The following is a 14,144-nucleotide window of genomic DNA, read 5'->3' as shown; positions in this document are numbered from 1 at the left end:
AAATTCTTCTTGTTTGAAGGTACGAGGCTTCAAGTTCAAAGAATATTACAGTTTATGCCATGATTAATATATAAATAAAGCCTTATGTCTTCAGTTGTTGTGTTAATAATAACCAGTACTCGGCGGGGGATATAAATTCAACGAATTTGCTTGTTTCAAGTTAATTTGTTAAAAATTTCTTCAAACATTTTTTTTCTAACAAAAATCAACAATTTGTTTAACTTTCACGGATAACGGTATTTTGTGGCCTATGTAAAAACCGGTTTGATTACATGGCTAAAAATAGCTTTCTCTAGAAATTCGAATTACAAGAACCGGGTGATGCTCCCTGAGTAGATTTTGGACACAGAAAAATATACCTTTTGAAGTGTCAAGAGTTATGTCCTTGACAAAGTTCAAAGTGTAAAAATGAACAAAGGGCAGTAACTCCAAAATTAAGCAAGGCTGCTTAGGCAGAGTTAAGGTTCTTTTGCGCTGCACTTCTATTTAATGAGATCAAACTACCTACAAACCTCTTATGGTTTCAGAGCTATGTCCCTGACAAAGTTTAAAGTGAAAAAGTAAACAAGGGCAATTTCTCCATAATTAGGCAAGAAAGAGTTATGGATCTTTTGCACTGCACTTTTACCCAATGAGATCTGTCTATCTACAAAGTTTCATATTGATATCTTTTTTTGTTTTACAGTTATGTCCCAAAAAAAGCTCAAAGTGTAAAAATAAACAAAGGGCAATAGTTCCAAAATTAGGCAAGGCAGAGTTAAGGTTATTTTGCACTGAACTTCCACCCAATGAGATATCTACCTTCAAAGTTTCATGTTGATATCTCATATAGTTTTTGTGTTATGTTTGGGACAAAGTTCAAAGTGTAAAAATGAGCAAAGGGCAGTAACTGTTTTAGCACTGCACTTCTACAGAATGATATCTATCTACCTACAAAGTTTCATGTTTTATATCTCTTATAGTTTTCGAGTTATGTCCCGGACAAAGTTCAAAGTGTAAAAAATAAACAAAGGGCATTAATTCCAAAATTAGGCATGGCAGAGTTACGGTTCTTGTGCACTGCACATCTACTCAATGAGATCTAACTACAAAGATTCATGTTGATACCTCTTGTTGTTTCAAAGTTATGTCACGGACAAGAATAGACGGACGAACGGACAAAGCGGCGACTATATGCTCACCCTTCTGGGAGCATAAATTATATAAAGAAGACGAATCATGTAATCAGATCTACATAACAGAAAAAGCTAGATCTGAACTTTAGTCAGATTAGCCGCATTGGCTATTGGATATCTACTTTGTTTAAATCCTGACTAAAGGATCAAATTTTGCCTTAGCCTTGGTGTAGCATTGATTTATATTAATCACCTGGCAAAACAACTAACAACTATTTTTATATTTTTTATTATTATAAATTAGGTGTATAAAAATAAATATGGTATCTTTAAACCTAACTACTACTTGTCGACACTTAACATGTATTTTCTGTCACACGTCTGCTTGCTGAACTTTTCTAAAACTCCAATACAGTGTTCCAATAACACAAGAATCTTGTTTATTTACTTAAGAACATTGATAAATTCAGTGACAACAATAAGTAACTAGTATATGAAAGTTTACAGTGCAAATTGTTGAGGCATGGTAGATCCAAAACGGACTGATCTTGAAATGTAGTGTAAGCATGTTTATGTACATCACTTGGCGGAACTTTGCATAATTTACTTGTATGTGTCAATATCTCATCATTAACGTGTTGGAAGAGGAAATTCTAAAGATTCATGCATCACTTCAAGATACTCGTATATGTTTTCATAATGGTAGTTCTCATAGATCTCACAAAGCTGAACATGAAGCTGCATGTAGGTTTCAACGTGCACTTTAATTTCGTTTTCAATATTTTCAATCTGGTGTTCAAGCCTGTCTGCTTCATCTCGTATGAACTTCACATCTTCATGAGACTTTCCAAGGTTTTCAGCTGCAACGACCAAGTTGTATAAATCAAGGGGAATTACCACTGCATTTATAATAAGTCCTAATTTACTAATTGAAGCAGCCTTTGTGGCGGTCTGTGTCACCTTTGTAACTTTAGTTGCGCTCGTGGTCAATCGAGAAGTATGTACGACTTTGTCTACATCTTTTGCAACTTTGGTGACCGTTTTCACAGTGTTAGATGCCTGTTTTATATTCTTCACTGTTTTAATTGTTGCGTCCGCTCCTTTTGTGGCAGTCGTTATTGTCCCTCCAGTTTTAGCAGCCTTCGTAATAGTTTTGGTAGCAGACGCTACCTGTCCGGAGGCATTTTTTGCAACTTTTGTTATCGTCTTCATAGTATCCGATGCTTTTTTGATGTTCTTCACTGTTTTAATTGTTGTATCCGCCCCTTTTGTGGCAGTCGAAATGGCCCTTCCAGTTTTAGCAGCCTTCGTTACAGTTTGTGCAGCGGATGCTATCTGCCCGGTAGCATCTTTTGCAACGTGTGTTACCGTCTTCACAGTGTCTGAAGCCTGTTTGATATTCTTCACTGTTTTAATTGTTGTGTCCGCTCCTTTTGTGGCAGTCGTTATTGTCCCTCCAGTTTTAGCAGCCTTCGTAATAGTTTTGGTAGCAGACGCTACCTGTCCGGAGGCATTTTTTGCAACTTTTGTTATCGTCTTCATAGTATCCGATGCTTTTTTGATGTTCTTCACTGTTTTAATTGTTGTGTCCGCCCCTTTTGTGGCAGTCGTAATGGCCTTTCCAGTTTTGGCAGCCTTCGTTACAGTTTTTGCAGCAGACGCTATCTGTCCAGATGTGTTCATTAATTCAGCAACATCAAGAGAACGTGCAGCTTTCGAGAGTTTGTTGATAGAATTGGCAGTTGAGAGCACCTGTTTGATAGTCTTCGTTTTGGTTACAACTTCCTTAGTTGTCTCAATATATTGTATAACCTCGTTTGCGCTTGTTAAGGATGCATTCAAATTTGCCAGTTGTGTTGTTACATTTAGCACAGGGGTATTCAAATTGTTACCATTTTGTATTTGGACTGCACAATCATTTTTCTGTATATCTCCGACAGTGATCTCCAGGTTAGTACACGATGTTTCCTGGATAGCTACCAGAATGTCACCAACCATTTTTATCTCAAGTTGCTCCTCCAAGAATGTGAAGCTTTCACACAGTTTTCTCAATGTCGTTGTTGCCTTTTCATCTTCATCTAACACTTGTTTAACCTCTGCTTCCACCTGCCTTGTAACATTATCGTCATTTTGGTTTGCTTCCCTTTTACTTAGATATGTTCCAATTCCTGTCACTGCTGACACTCCACAAAGCCCAAGTGACAATCCACCGGAAAAAGGAGCAAGTATAACGCCAAATAGTCCGACGACGTCTTAAATGAAAGGAATATTCTGTTTTAGATGAATTTAATTAAAACAGATTTAAAATTACCATTATATATATGGGCAGCCAATTAGTCATGTGGTCAGGTTATTATGACTGACTTTGACATAGTGATCAAAAGGGATTATCTACTGGTCATGACTAGCCACTAGGCAATTGTGACCTGAAAGGTTGTGTGCAGCAAATTTATGACAAAGTTATCACAAATTTTAGCAAATAAATTTTATAAATCAAGTATGCCATTTTAATGATAGCCAATTTGTTATATTACATAAGACGTTGAAATGTGTATACCAAAAGCATTTTAGTTTAATAAAAATATCCACCAAGACAACTTGAGTTGTAGAGTTATTGGTCGGACACGGTCTATATGTACACGTTCAATGTGACTTTGACCCTTAAATCAATAGAGGTTATCTACTGGCCCAGACAAATGCACATGTGAAGTTTGAAAGTAAAGGGCCCATGAATTGTTGAGATATTGATTAGAAAGTGTTTTTACCTATAAGGTCAATGTGACTTTGACCCCTTGACCACTAGGCCTAAGCGTTCTTTAGTTATTGGCTGGAAACTGTTTTTACCTACAAGGTCAATGTGACTTTAACCCTTTCACCCAGAAATCAAAAGGAGTCATCTGCTGCTCATGAACAATCATATGGAGTTTGAAGTTTCTGGGCCAAATTGTTCTTATTGATCGGAAACCGTTTTTACCTACAAGGTCAATGTGACCTTGACCTTTGACCCTTTAACCCTAAAATCAAGTCCTAGGAATGAAGTTCCTAGGCCTAAGCGTTCTTTAGTTATTGATCGGGAACTGTTTTTTACCTACAAGGTCAATGTGACCTTGACCTTTGACTCCTTGACACCAAAATTAATAGTGGTCATCTACTGGTCATGAACAATTATCATACCAAGTTTGAAGTTCTTAGGTCTAAGCGTTCTTTAGTTATTGATCGGAAACCATTTGGTCTACGGACCAACCGACAGACAGACAAATGTAAACCACTTGTTTGAAGTATGGCATAATAAAATAAATTAACAGATATGTATTCAGTAGGGATTACAAATTTAACAGGCTCTATTGTTACTCTTGTATCGTTACAGGCCTGTAGCAAAACATCATATCAGTTACATCACCACATCGTGCCATTCTTAGAATTTAACCAAAATCCCGTGTTAATTAAGCATAGAACATAAAGAGAATATACAGAATCAAGGTATTTTTTAAAGAATATACACTTGAAGGCTAATTAATTAGGCACATATAATGAATGTCAAGAAAAAAGACTGTATGAGGAAAAGTGTAAAAATCTATTTTAGCACTGGTTACCTTGACCTAACTGACCCTTAATTCCATCCAAAGTTAGAAAAATTTTCAATTTCTTTATAAAGTTAAAAAAGACATTTATCAATAGATAAAGGTACCATCTATCACCACTTTTTTGGGGGGGATAGCGATCTTGACCTTGACTCCAAATGACCACACAGGAAAGAGGACATACCTAAGCATATCCATATTAAAATTTAAAAATAAATGCTGCATGAGCAAAATGACTCAAGAATCAAGATCATAAACTTTTTATGCTACGGCATTGTAAATGGGCAATAACTCTGGTAAAATTGAACGCGAAACACCAAGTGCACAACTGCACATGCTGATCAACATTCCTGTATAGTTTAGTGAACTCAAGCACTTTTAGAACATGACACAACATGATAACGCACGTACACACGCATACACGGACGGGCGGGCGGATAAGGGCAAATCTTAATCCCCCCCCCCACAAAGGGGGCATAAAAATTATAGCAATTATTGCATGTATGATGATAATAATAATATCAAGAATCAACGATAATGAAATTAAAAGAAATCTGTGAACATTTGATTATTGAGCTTGATATATTATGTAGTTATTCATGAGAAGGTATAAATGCTTGTACAGACGACGTCATCCCTTTCTTCTGCGAATAAATGAGAATTAACTGAACAGCTTGAATGTAACGACATATGTAATATGATAACTCAGTTATATACATGTAGATCTGTGTTATTCATAATAACTATGTACAGTACTGTGCAGTTAATGTCTTACACACTTAGTAATGAGTAGAATTTATTTATTTATAATTTGAAATTTAAACTTGATATACGTCAAATTTTACTATGGCATAATTATCAAACCTCCTGTTAACGACACTTTAGCAATCGAGTGTTCTGTTTCTGCATTTGTTCTATGGGATGACTCGAGCTTATCGGCACATCGTCGCAATGAGGTCACTGTAGACAAGCGGCACTCCGCCCAGCTATTGGCAATAGTTTGAATCTTGAAATACGACATCTCCCCTGGAATATCAAAGGCCCATTATGTCTCAGAGTGCTTTCATTTTTATTTCTCAAAAACTTTTCATTTTTGGTATGTTACAGATTAAAAAATCATATACACGAACTGTCTTTTGCTTTCTTTGCCCTTATTGTAATTGGTATAATTATAGCAAATAAGTGTTTTGTATGGAAGTCAAAATACTATTTTGTTTATATTTTGTTACCTTTATGACACATCACTCCCCGTTCAGCACTTCTATTTTAGAACATCTTATATGCTTGAAAATCATTAAAGATCCTGTATGTTGTAATTAAGGTTGCTAACACACTTTTAAGTGAAATTATATATATGCATATAATTATGCTTCTAAAACAATTTTCAAACATCGAAGAATATGTAAAATATGTATTGCAAATACTATTCCACATAATATGTAACTATTAAAATGTATGCATTCATTTCTTATTGAAAATTTTGACTTAGACTTTTTGAAATATTGATGATATTGATATTGTAACTTTATGAATGTTTAACTTTAATTTGAAAGTGTTTAAAGTATAAAAAAATGAGTGGACATATTAATAGCGTTTTCACAATTTGCAACGGAGTTGACTTTATGACTTTAATGTCATGTGGAGGCTGTAAAAAGTCGTGCATTCAATATTTCCGATCCTTAAATATCGTTCAGCACGACATAATCGTTGTGCTTGTGATGATTAAGTTATTTCTATTCGGCTATTTTCTTGTTGGGTGGTTCCAGTATTCCTCACTTGAATACTGTTGAATCACCCTTAGGATATGTGGCCTGCTTTTTAAATTTGTCTTTTGACGTCTTATCCGTGATATGCAGGCTTCATAACCTCTGACCCCTTTTCAAAATTCCATTTTATTTAGTTCTGCCCATTGTTTTCTCGTTTATGGCACACGTATTTTTTAAATTGGGGACCATGCGCCGCTTTTCATGGAATGGCACTACTGTGTCACATTGAAGGTTCCATGATAACCGCCATATGAACACATCTGCGGATGTTTCTAAATTCAAAATTTCACCATTTTCGTGTTTAAATATTGAATTCTGCTTAAGCCGGTGCTAGGGGCGTGGACCATAGTTTGCACTTGACAGTGCCGTCCATGAACAGGCTCAATCAAACCGTGTCTGCAACATTTCCAATTTCGCCGTGTTGGGCTTTCTTTAGGGATTCTTATTTTCTCTATTTTAGAAAAGGAAAAGCAAAACGGATATCAACTTCATGAGATTATATTGCTTTAAAGGCACATTTAGCACCCGTGATGCAATCATTTTTATTTCTGAAGAACGTTTTTGGGTTATTTGTTATAGCTTCAAAAGTGCTATTCATTGGCCATATAAGTAGATGAAATATATTTCGTCACCTTAGAGCAGTAATGTAATAAGTTCTTCCAAACTTAAGGACATTGACGGGAGTTTTCATATAGACATATAGGCAAAATTAAAACTGTTCAATAGAATTTCTTAAAAATTGGCATGTTAACAGAAACATTTTAAGCGAAAAAAAAATTAGGGTCACCGTTCTTATTTTCGAGTTATCTGTCCTTGAATTGGATTTTTTCGTTAAATTCAAGGGCAGATAATTTACAAAGAAAAAAAAAACAATACATTTTTTTCCTTATTTTCATGAAGCTTACCTTCGTTTTAGTCGATATGCAAACTTTCAAGAAGGAATTTAGAGTGGATAATTTTTCTTCCACTTCTTCTTTAAACCTGTGCATATTTTTCTTAAAAATGGCCTTTTTTAAAGAATTTAAAGTATCTCTATTTTCATTGAAAAAAAATAATAGAAATGATATAAGGAATTGTATGTTATTATGTATCGTACTCAACAGTAAAAAGAAAAATATAATTCAGAAGTAAAAACAAGAATTCATTTAAGTATGTATAAGTTATCTGGCCTTGAATTGACCTCAAAAAAGTGGAAAATTCTGATTCAGGGGCAGATAACTCGAAAATGAGAGCCACTTTCCTCAGTTGTTTAACAACTACCACACTCTAAATACATTATTAAACATTATGAAACTTTTGTTTGACCTAAAATATTGATTTCTGACGAAACTTTACGAAACGAATTAACAAATATCTACAAACTACTTATGACTTCAATGTGACTGTGATCATTCAATATAATTATGTATGATAATCATAGTCCTTCATTTATTTTGAAATAGAGATCCATTACTTAAGACATAAACTTTTATATTGAAATTGCATCAAGAGATAAATAATTATAACGAAAACTGATCCCTCGGAAACATTAAAAACATCGAAATTTCATAAAAATTGCAGATTCGGTTTGATTAAGTCTGTACATGAGGGATTATGAAAAAGTGCAACATCTCTCATGCCCCCTAGCACCGGCTTGAGCGGTACTCAATTCTCAAACCTAAAAGTGCTAGACTCAATGATCCCGAAGAACCAGAAAAATATAACAACACTGAAGTGCAGTACGGGGCAACTTTTTACGGCTGCCACACAGCACCTGACACCGGCTGTTGTGATCATCATGAATGAAACTTTTAAAAAACTGTATACATTTAGAACACAAATGACATTGGTGTAAAGATGCCAATATAGGAGTCAACAATACACAAACCAGTGCAGGTTTAATTTCTTGCAAATCCATTCTCACACATTCTCATCAATTTGCATATAACGTTTTGTATCTGCTGAAACAGGCGGGGAGGTATAGCACTTAAAACATCTTCAAATTTCTACAATAGGACATCTTCAAGGAGAGGTCAAAACTTATCTGTACACTCCAATTTTATTCATGACCTTTATTTCAACAGATTCGTAGTCTATATACTGCAGTATACCCCATCATATACAACTCAAAATTTGCTAAGGATCACCTTTTTGACATAGCATATTTCAGTCCTATTATCATCATATTAAAATCATATTTCCGCTAACGATACACCTGTACAGGAACCTCATAATGGTGTACTTAAGTGTACACCTTGCACGATAAGGACGTGGAAAAGCATACCCATTGAAATTTGGTGTTTTATGGCTTAAACGTGTACAAGCAGCAAGACTAATATTAACAAATTATTAACAAATAATGGCAAATCGACAGGTTTGACGTCCTCATAGTGAAGATGAGATGAACAGGGGTATTGTAATGTTGGAGACTGGCCGTTCACAAAGGCACGTTGCCCATGTCCATGGGGTATCCCAGAGCGTTGTCTCAAGGATGTGAAACCGATTCCAAATGATCCAAACGGTTCTCGAACGCTGCGACCTTAGGTAACGACTTCCAGAATGCAACTGGTGTGCGTGTAAGCCCACAAACTATTAGAAATAGGTTGCATGATGCTGGGTTGAGGTCACGGAGGCCAGCAATTTGCATTCCTTTGACACGACGCCATATTAATTAGCGCAGACTCATGTCACATGGACAGTTAATGATTGGACCCCGGTCCCCTTCACTGATGAGTCAATGTTTTGTGTGGACTTCACGGACAAACGGGCTAGGGTTGGGAGAAGTCTAAATGAACGCTTAGCTCAGCATGCGTTGCAGAACGCGACCGTTTTGGTGGATGTTCAAGTCATGGTGTGGGCGGGAATAAAGGCTCAGGGGGAAAAAGACCTACACATCATTGAAAACGGTACACTGACAGCATTAAGGTATGTCAATAAAATCTTAGACGTCCATGTACGCACGTACGCTGGCGCAGTCGGCCCTGATGTCATTCTTATGGATGACAACGCCCGTGCACACAGAGCCCACATCACAAACCGATATCTTGAGGAGCCAACTATAGTCCACATGGATTGGCCAGCGAGGTCCCCGGATTTAAATCTAATTGAGCATGCTTGGGATATATTGCAGAAAGCCATTTTTTCACGCCACGTCAAACCAACAATAGTTCAGGAGCTAAGACATGCAATCATAGAGGAATGGGGCCAGATTCCTCATCACAAGGTCCGCAGCATGCGGCGGCGATGTCAGGCCGTAATTAATGCCCGCGGACCCCATACTCGGTACTAAACACATACACCAACCATTTCCTGATTTGCAAGATTTTTTTATTCCACTATGTGATCTCCAAATATGTTGATTTTCGTCCAGCACACTCTTTCCGCAACAGGCACTAGTCAAGGAACACTTCAATTGTCATTATTTTCATAAAAATCAATTATTTTTAATTCCTTTTAATCAATTTTCACATTTATTACAAATACACAACAGTAACGCACTGTAGAAAAAGTGATCCTTAGCAAATTTTGAGTAGTATATTTTACAACTCAGTCATAGGCAATATCAACTTGTTTAGTTTCAATTTTATTGCTGCTCATTTTTTAGCTAGGATGCCATGGATATCTTTTAACCGGAACACTTACACAGATTTTCTACTCATCTGTTGGAACATGTCATGAACGCTGCATATCAGCAACACTTATATCAGACGTTCCCTTCAGCAGCCCTGCAACACCATCTGGAGCTCCCTTTCCATATTTACTGTAATAACTATCTTTTGATTATATTTCGAGTTTTTAAGATGAAGAAGGAAAAATATTTCTTTGATCGGTATTAGTTGTCGGGCCAACTAAGATTAAATGAAAAGTGTCCACAGCAAAATCAACCAGAACTGGGTGTAAATTTGACCAAGCCGCTGCAGTGTGGTGTGTCAGGAACAAAATGAAACTGGTCAGCATTGGTTTGATACAAAACACCTGTTCAGTGTAAACTCGATGCCCTAAAATTCATGGACTGAATTTCTGAAGTCATCGTGCAACCGTTGTTTTCACTAAAATCGATATGTATTACAGCTTCGTTCGTTTAAGATATGCAAGTGTTTTGTGTTGGTGCCAGATATTTTATGTACATGTATTTCTTTAAATGTTTCTGGTTCAATAACGTATTTGTTTGCATCTAGTAGTGTTTAAAGCGTGAAATTATCCATTCTCTCTTCTGTTTTGGTTTTCCACTTGCTGGCCATCATCAAATTCATTTGTACAAAGTGTTTTCTTCTAACACAAGGAGCATTCCCTGTTTCCTTTGTAATTTCAGGGCAACACAAACTTGCACATGTATTTTTTAGACTAAAATATATTCCAGTTGGCGGCGCCTTTATAGCCTCCAATACTGAAGAGTTGCATGTTATAATGCAAAGATGATAGTTAAATATAAATTAAAACAAACCAGAAACATAGATTATCAATATACTATAGTATGATGACTAATAAAGCATTGACGTCCTAAGCATAAACATAATAAAAAATTATGATAGTTATCAAAACACTGATAGTGAAAGTTAACATATGGCAATGAATTTGGCAACTGCAATAAAACATTGTATACGTATATGGTTATTACAAGTAATATCAAAACTTGTGAAACCACTTAACATCTCTATAAGTTGATTTTCAATGCTCATACCGCTTAACATGCGGAAATACATGTAACTGTGTCCTATTTTGTCCATAAACTATATCTAACGTTATCATAATATAAACAATGAAACACTTCATGTAACGCATATTCTTGCAATAGTTACACACAACGGGATATTTTCTTTCAAAATATTTGCAAACAAGTTAAAACAATGAAAAGCAATGTGTTTTATAAACTGGGAAGTGTCTTTGAAAAACCGAAATACTACCATTACTAAATGAAATGCATGTACTAGTATGTACACACATTGTATTTACTTTAGATAAGTTGGCACGAAATACTTGTGCACTGTACTCATACTACTGTTACTAGGCACACATGCTAGTTATTCATTATTACCGTATATTTTATATAAGTTACTAGTCGGACTATATAAAAAACTACTCATGTATGCCATTTCATTTTCGCCAGATGTATGAAAAGAATGAATGAATGAATTACAATGAAGTCATTTTGTCAAACTAGAACACATGACAAAATGTTCGCTAACATGTAATTAAGAAGACTTCATCAAGTTCACCGTCCAAACATTTACCATTTACTTTCAAATTTATTGTTATATTAGATTCTTTATGACCTGTTATACCATTTAAGCTGATTGTTGAAATTTTGTGCGTGCACATAAAATAAAACGTTACACTCACTTTATCACAAACAGTAACTTTACATAATTATTATTAGGTTATTACCACGGTTCCAAGGAAAAATCTTCTGCTCCAGGGTATTCGAACAAACCACAGTTTTAATTGATAAAAAATATTGGAACTTCTTCTAAACGCGTAATATTGTTAAATTACAGAAATAGAAGTAGTATTGACCACCCGCCCCCCCCCTCCACCCCCCCCCCCCCCAAAAAAAAAAAAAAAAAAAAAAAAAACACACACAGAACAAAAACAACAACAACAAAAAATAACAACAAGATTAACCTTAACAAAAATTACGGGCGCCGCCATTACCACCACTATGATAAAATAATGAAGCCTTTTATAAAAGATTGCATACCTTTTATTTCCGTGCTTAGTAAAACTGCGCATTAACAATGTTTAAATCTGCACCTCCGTATATGGACAAGCAAAAAAAACAACTCCAGACATGAAATTGACAATTAAGGTCCGTGATGAAATGAACGCCGTTATCTCATATTTTGAAAGATTACACATATACATTCACGTGACCACCTTTTCACACCTGTTAGCCAAAACAAACGTGCTCCAATCCAGCTAACTCAAGGTAAAATATGGCTGATATGTATGATGGCTGATTTGTTACGCTTTTGCGCTAGCGACAACACGACGAAGCGCAAAACGGCGCGTTGTCGGACTTTCGCCTTGTCGTCCTGTCGCTAGCGACAACACGACAAAGCGCCAAAAGGTTTTTTTCCGAATTCACCTTTTACCGATTTTCCATCGCGATGTTAATTTTTCGTTTTAATAAAGTGGTATTTTGAAGCATGGGCATAAGAATGTTTGTAGACTGGTTCTAATGAGCAATCATCCTGGACACTGTGGAGAGGTCTGATGACCCGGAATATAAAATGCCTGCGCCTTACCCTACACAAACAATTATACCTATAAACAAGGCTATAAACAGTAATAATTGCCATAAAAAAGTTGCCATAAATGAATATTTCCAATATAAATTATTTACACAACTTCAGTCTGGTTCACAGGTGGCAGTATCGGTCTTTGGACACGCCGCCCCTATCTGCCCCTGGACCCCTACTACAACCCTGAAAAGAAATAATTCAACACCCTAAGGCTTACTATAAGATACCAAATACAAAACCACCGATAAAATTATAAAAAAAAATCCACTATTAAAATTATAAAAAAATATCCACTATCAAAATTATAGTAACTATAATTTTGATAGTGGATTTTTTTATAATTTTAATCTAAACAGGAGATTAGTCAATGTTATGTATACTTGAAAGTATACCACAGTCCGTAAGTGTATCGAAACGTTTAAGTATATACGAGTATGTAATAGATATGAAAATGTTTATAGTCACGTACGCATTTTGTTCAAATCCGCGATGGAGCATGATGACAGGTGGAAATACAGGGTAAATTTGAAGCAAGTTCTTTTTTGGCTATTAACCAATGTGTTTATATGTACAATCAAAAATGAAGACGGCAATACTATGTTGTCAGGTTTGAATTGTCCAATTATCTTGTATTCGCCACCTGCATTTTGAGACGACACGACATATATAGCACATATATACATTGCAGCCCGAAAAGTATGTCGAGGTGATGGGCAAGGCAAGACATGTCGATTTTTTGTAGCATATTGTTGCAGTACATGAAAAACGAGCACATGACAAATCAGCACATAAATAAAACATTCTAGTGTTCAGTGGTATACATGTTTTCTACGTGTCATACCTCCTTTCCTTATTACAATGAATTTTTACTGGATTGTTATCCATCGCTGGTTTGTTTTTAGCAGAGAATGACCTGTGCATGTGCAAAGAGGGTTCCGTTTGAGCAGATTTCGCAAAGAGGGTACCGATATGGATATGCACCGTGGGTTAGAGCGCGAGACTTGTAATCTCGACATTGTGGGTTCGGTTTCCAGGCTGGCTAACTATAATTACTAATCAGTCTTTCGGATGAGACTTTAAATCGAGGTCCCGTGTATGAGTGCTTTAACACTTTGCACGCTTAGGAAGCAGGAGAAGCTTCTGGAATTGGGGCATCTTTCTTTATCTGTATCTTGCGTGCACTATCCTCCAAAATCTAAAGTGACTAAATGACACACACTCGCCTTCGACTTTTGAGGGGCAAAAACACGCAGATACACGAAATGGCAGAAATCAGCAACCTTACAGCACTACCATATATATACATGTTCATTGAGGGTATGTATGTATGTATGTATGTAAATATTAAAGTGAATAGGTCTGTAATGAAGGCATGTGAAAGTTCTGTTCCAATGAGATTGCAGCTATATTTATATCATATAATAATGTTATTTATATATAGCAGATAATAAAGTGTTCTAG

The 14,144-nt window shown here is 35.8% G+C and overlaps 1 protein-coding gene across 4 annotated transcripts in view; it reads right to left on the bottom strand.

Annotated features, from left to right (window-relative positions):
* Window positions 1-1,532: 1,532 nt before the first annotated feature.
* LOC132752142 (uncharacterized) overlaps window positions 1,533-14,144 on the bottom strand; it is a 36,720-nt gene continuing 24,108 nt past the window's right edge. For 2 of the 4 annotated variants that reach the window (XM_060742427.1, XM_060742428.1), the window contains exons 2-3: window positions 5,561-5,722; window positions 1,533-3,367 (exon numbers count right to left, since the gene is read on the bottom strand). In XM_060742427.1, the coding sequence (XP_060598410.1) occupies window positions 1,746-3,367; window positions 5,561-5,722 (1,784 nt within the window). In that variant the 3' untranslated portion in view covers window positions 1,533-1,745. Of the gene's footprint in view, window positions 3,368-5,560; window positions 5,723-5,925; window positions 5,954-12,139; window positions 12,567-14,144 lie in introns of those variants that run through there. The other 2 variants (XM_060742430.1, XM_060742429.1) reach the window with 2 other exon arrangements.

This window comes from Ruditapes philippinarum, unplaced genomic scaffold (assembly GCF_026571515.1).
Source record: "Ruditapes philippinarum isolate M1 unplaced genomic scaffold, ASM2657151v2 ctg4799_1_1_1_1, whole genome shotgun sequence".
In the NCBI taxonomy this organism is placed as follows: Eukaryota; Metazoa; Mollusca; class Bivalvia; order Venerida; family Veneridae; genus Ruditapes; species Ruditapes philippinarum.
The sequence above is the reverse complement of the archived record's forward strand: the minus strand, read 5'-3'. Positions and strand labels throughout refer to the sequence as shown.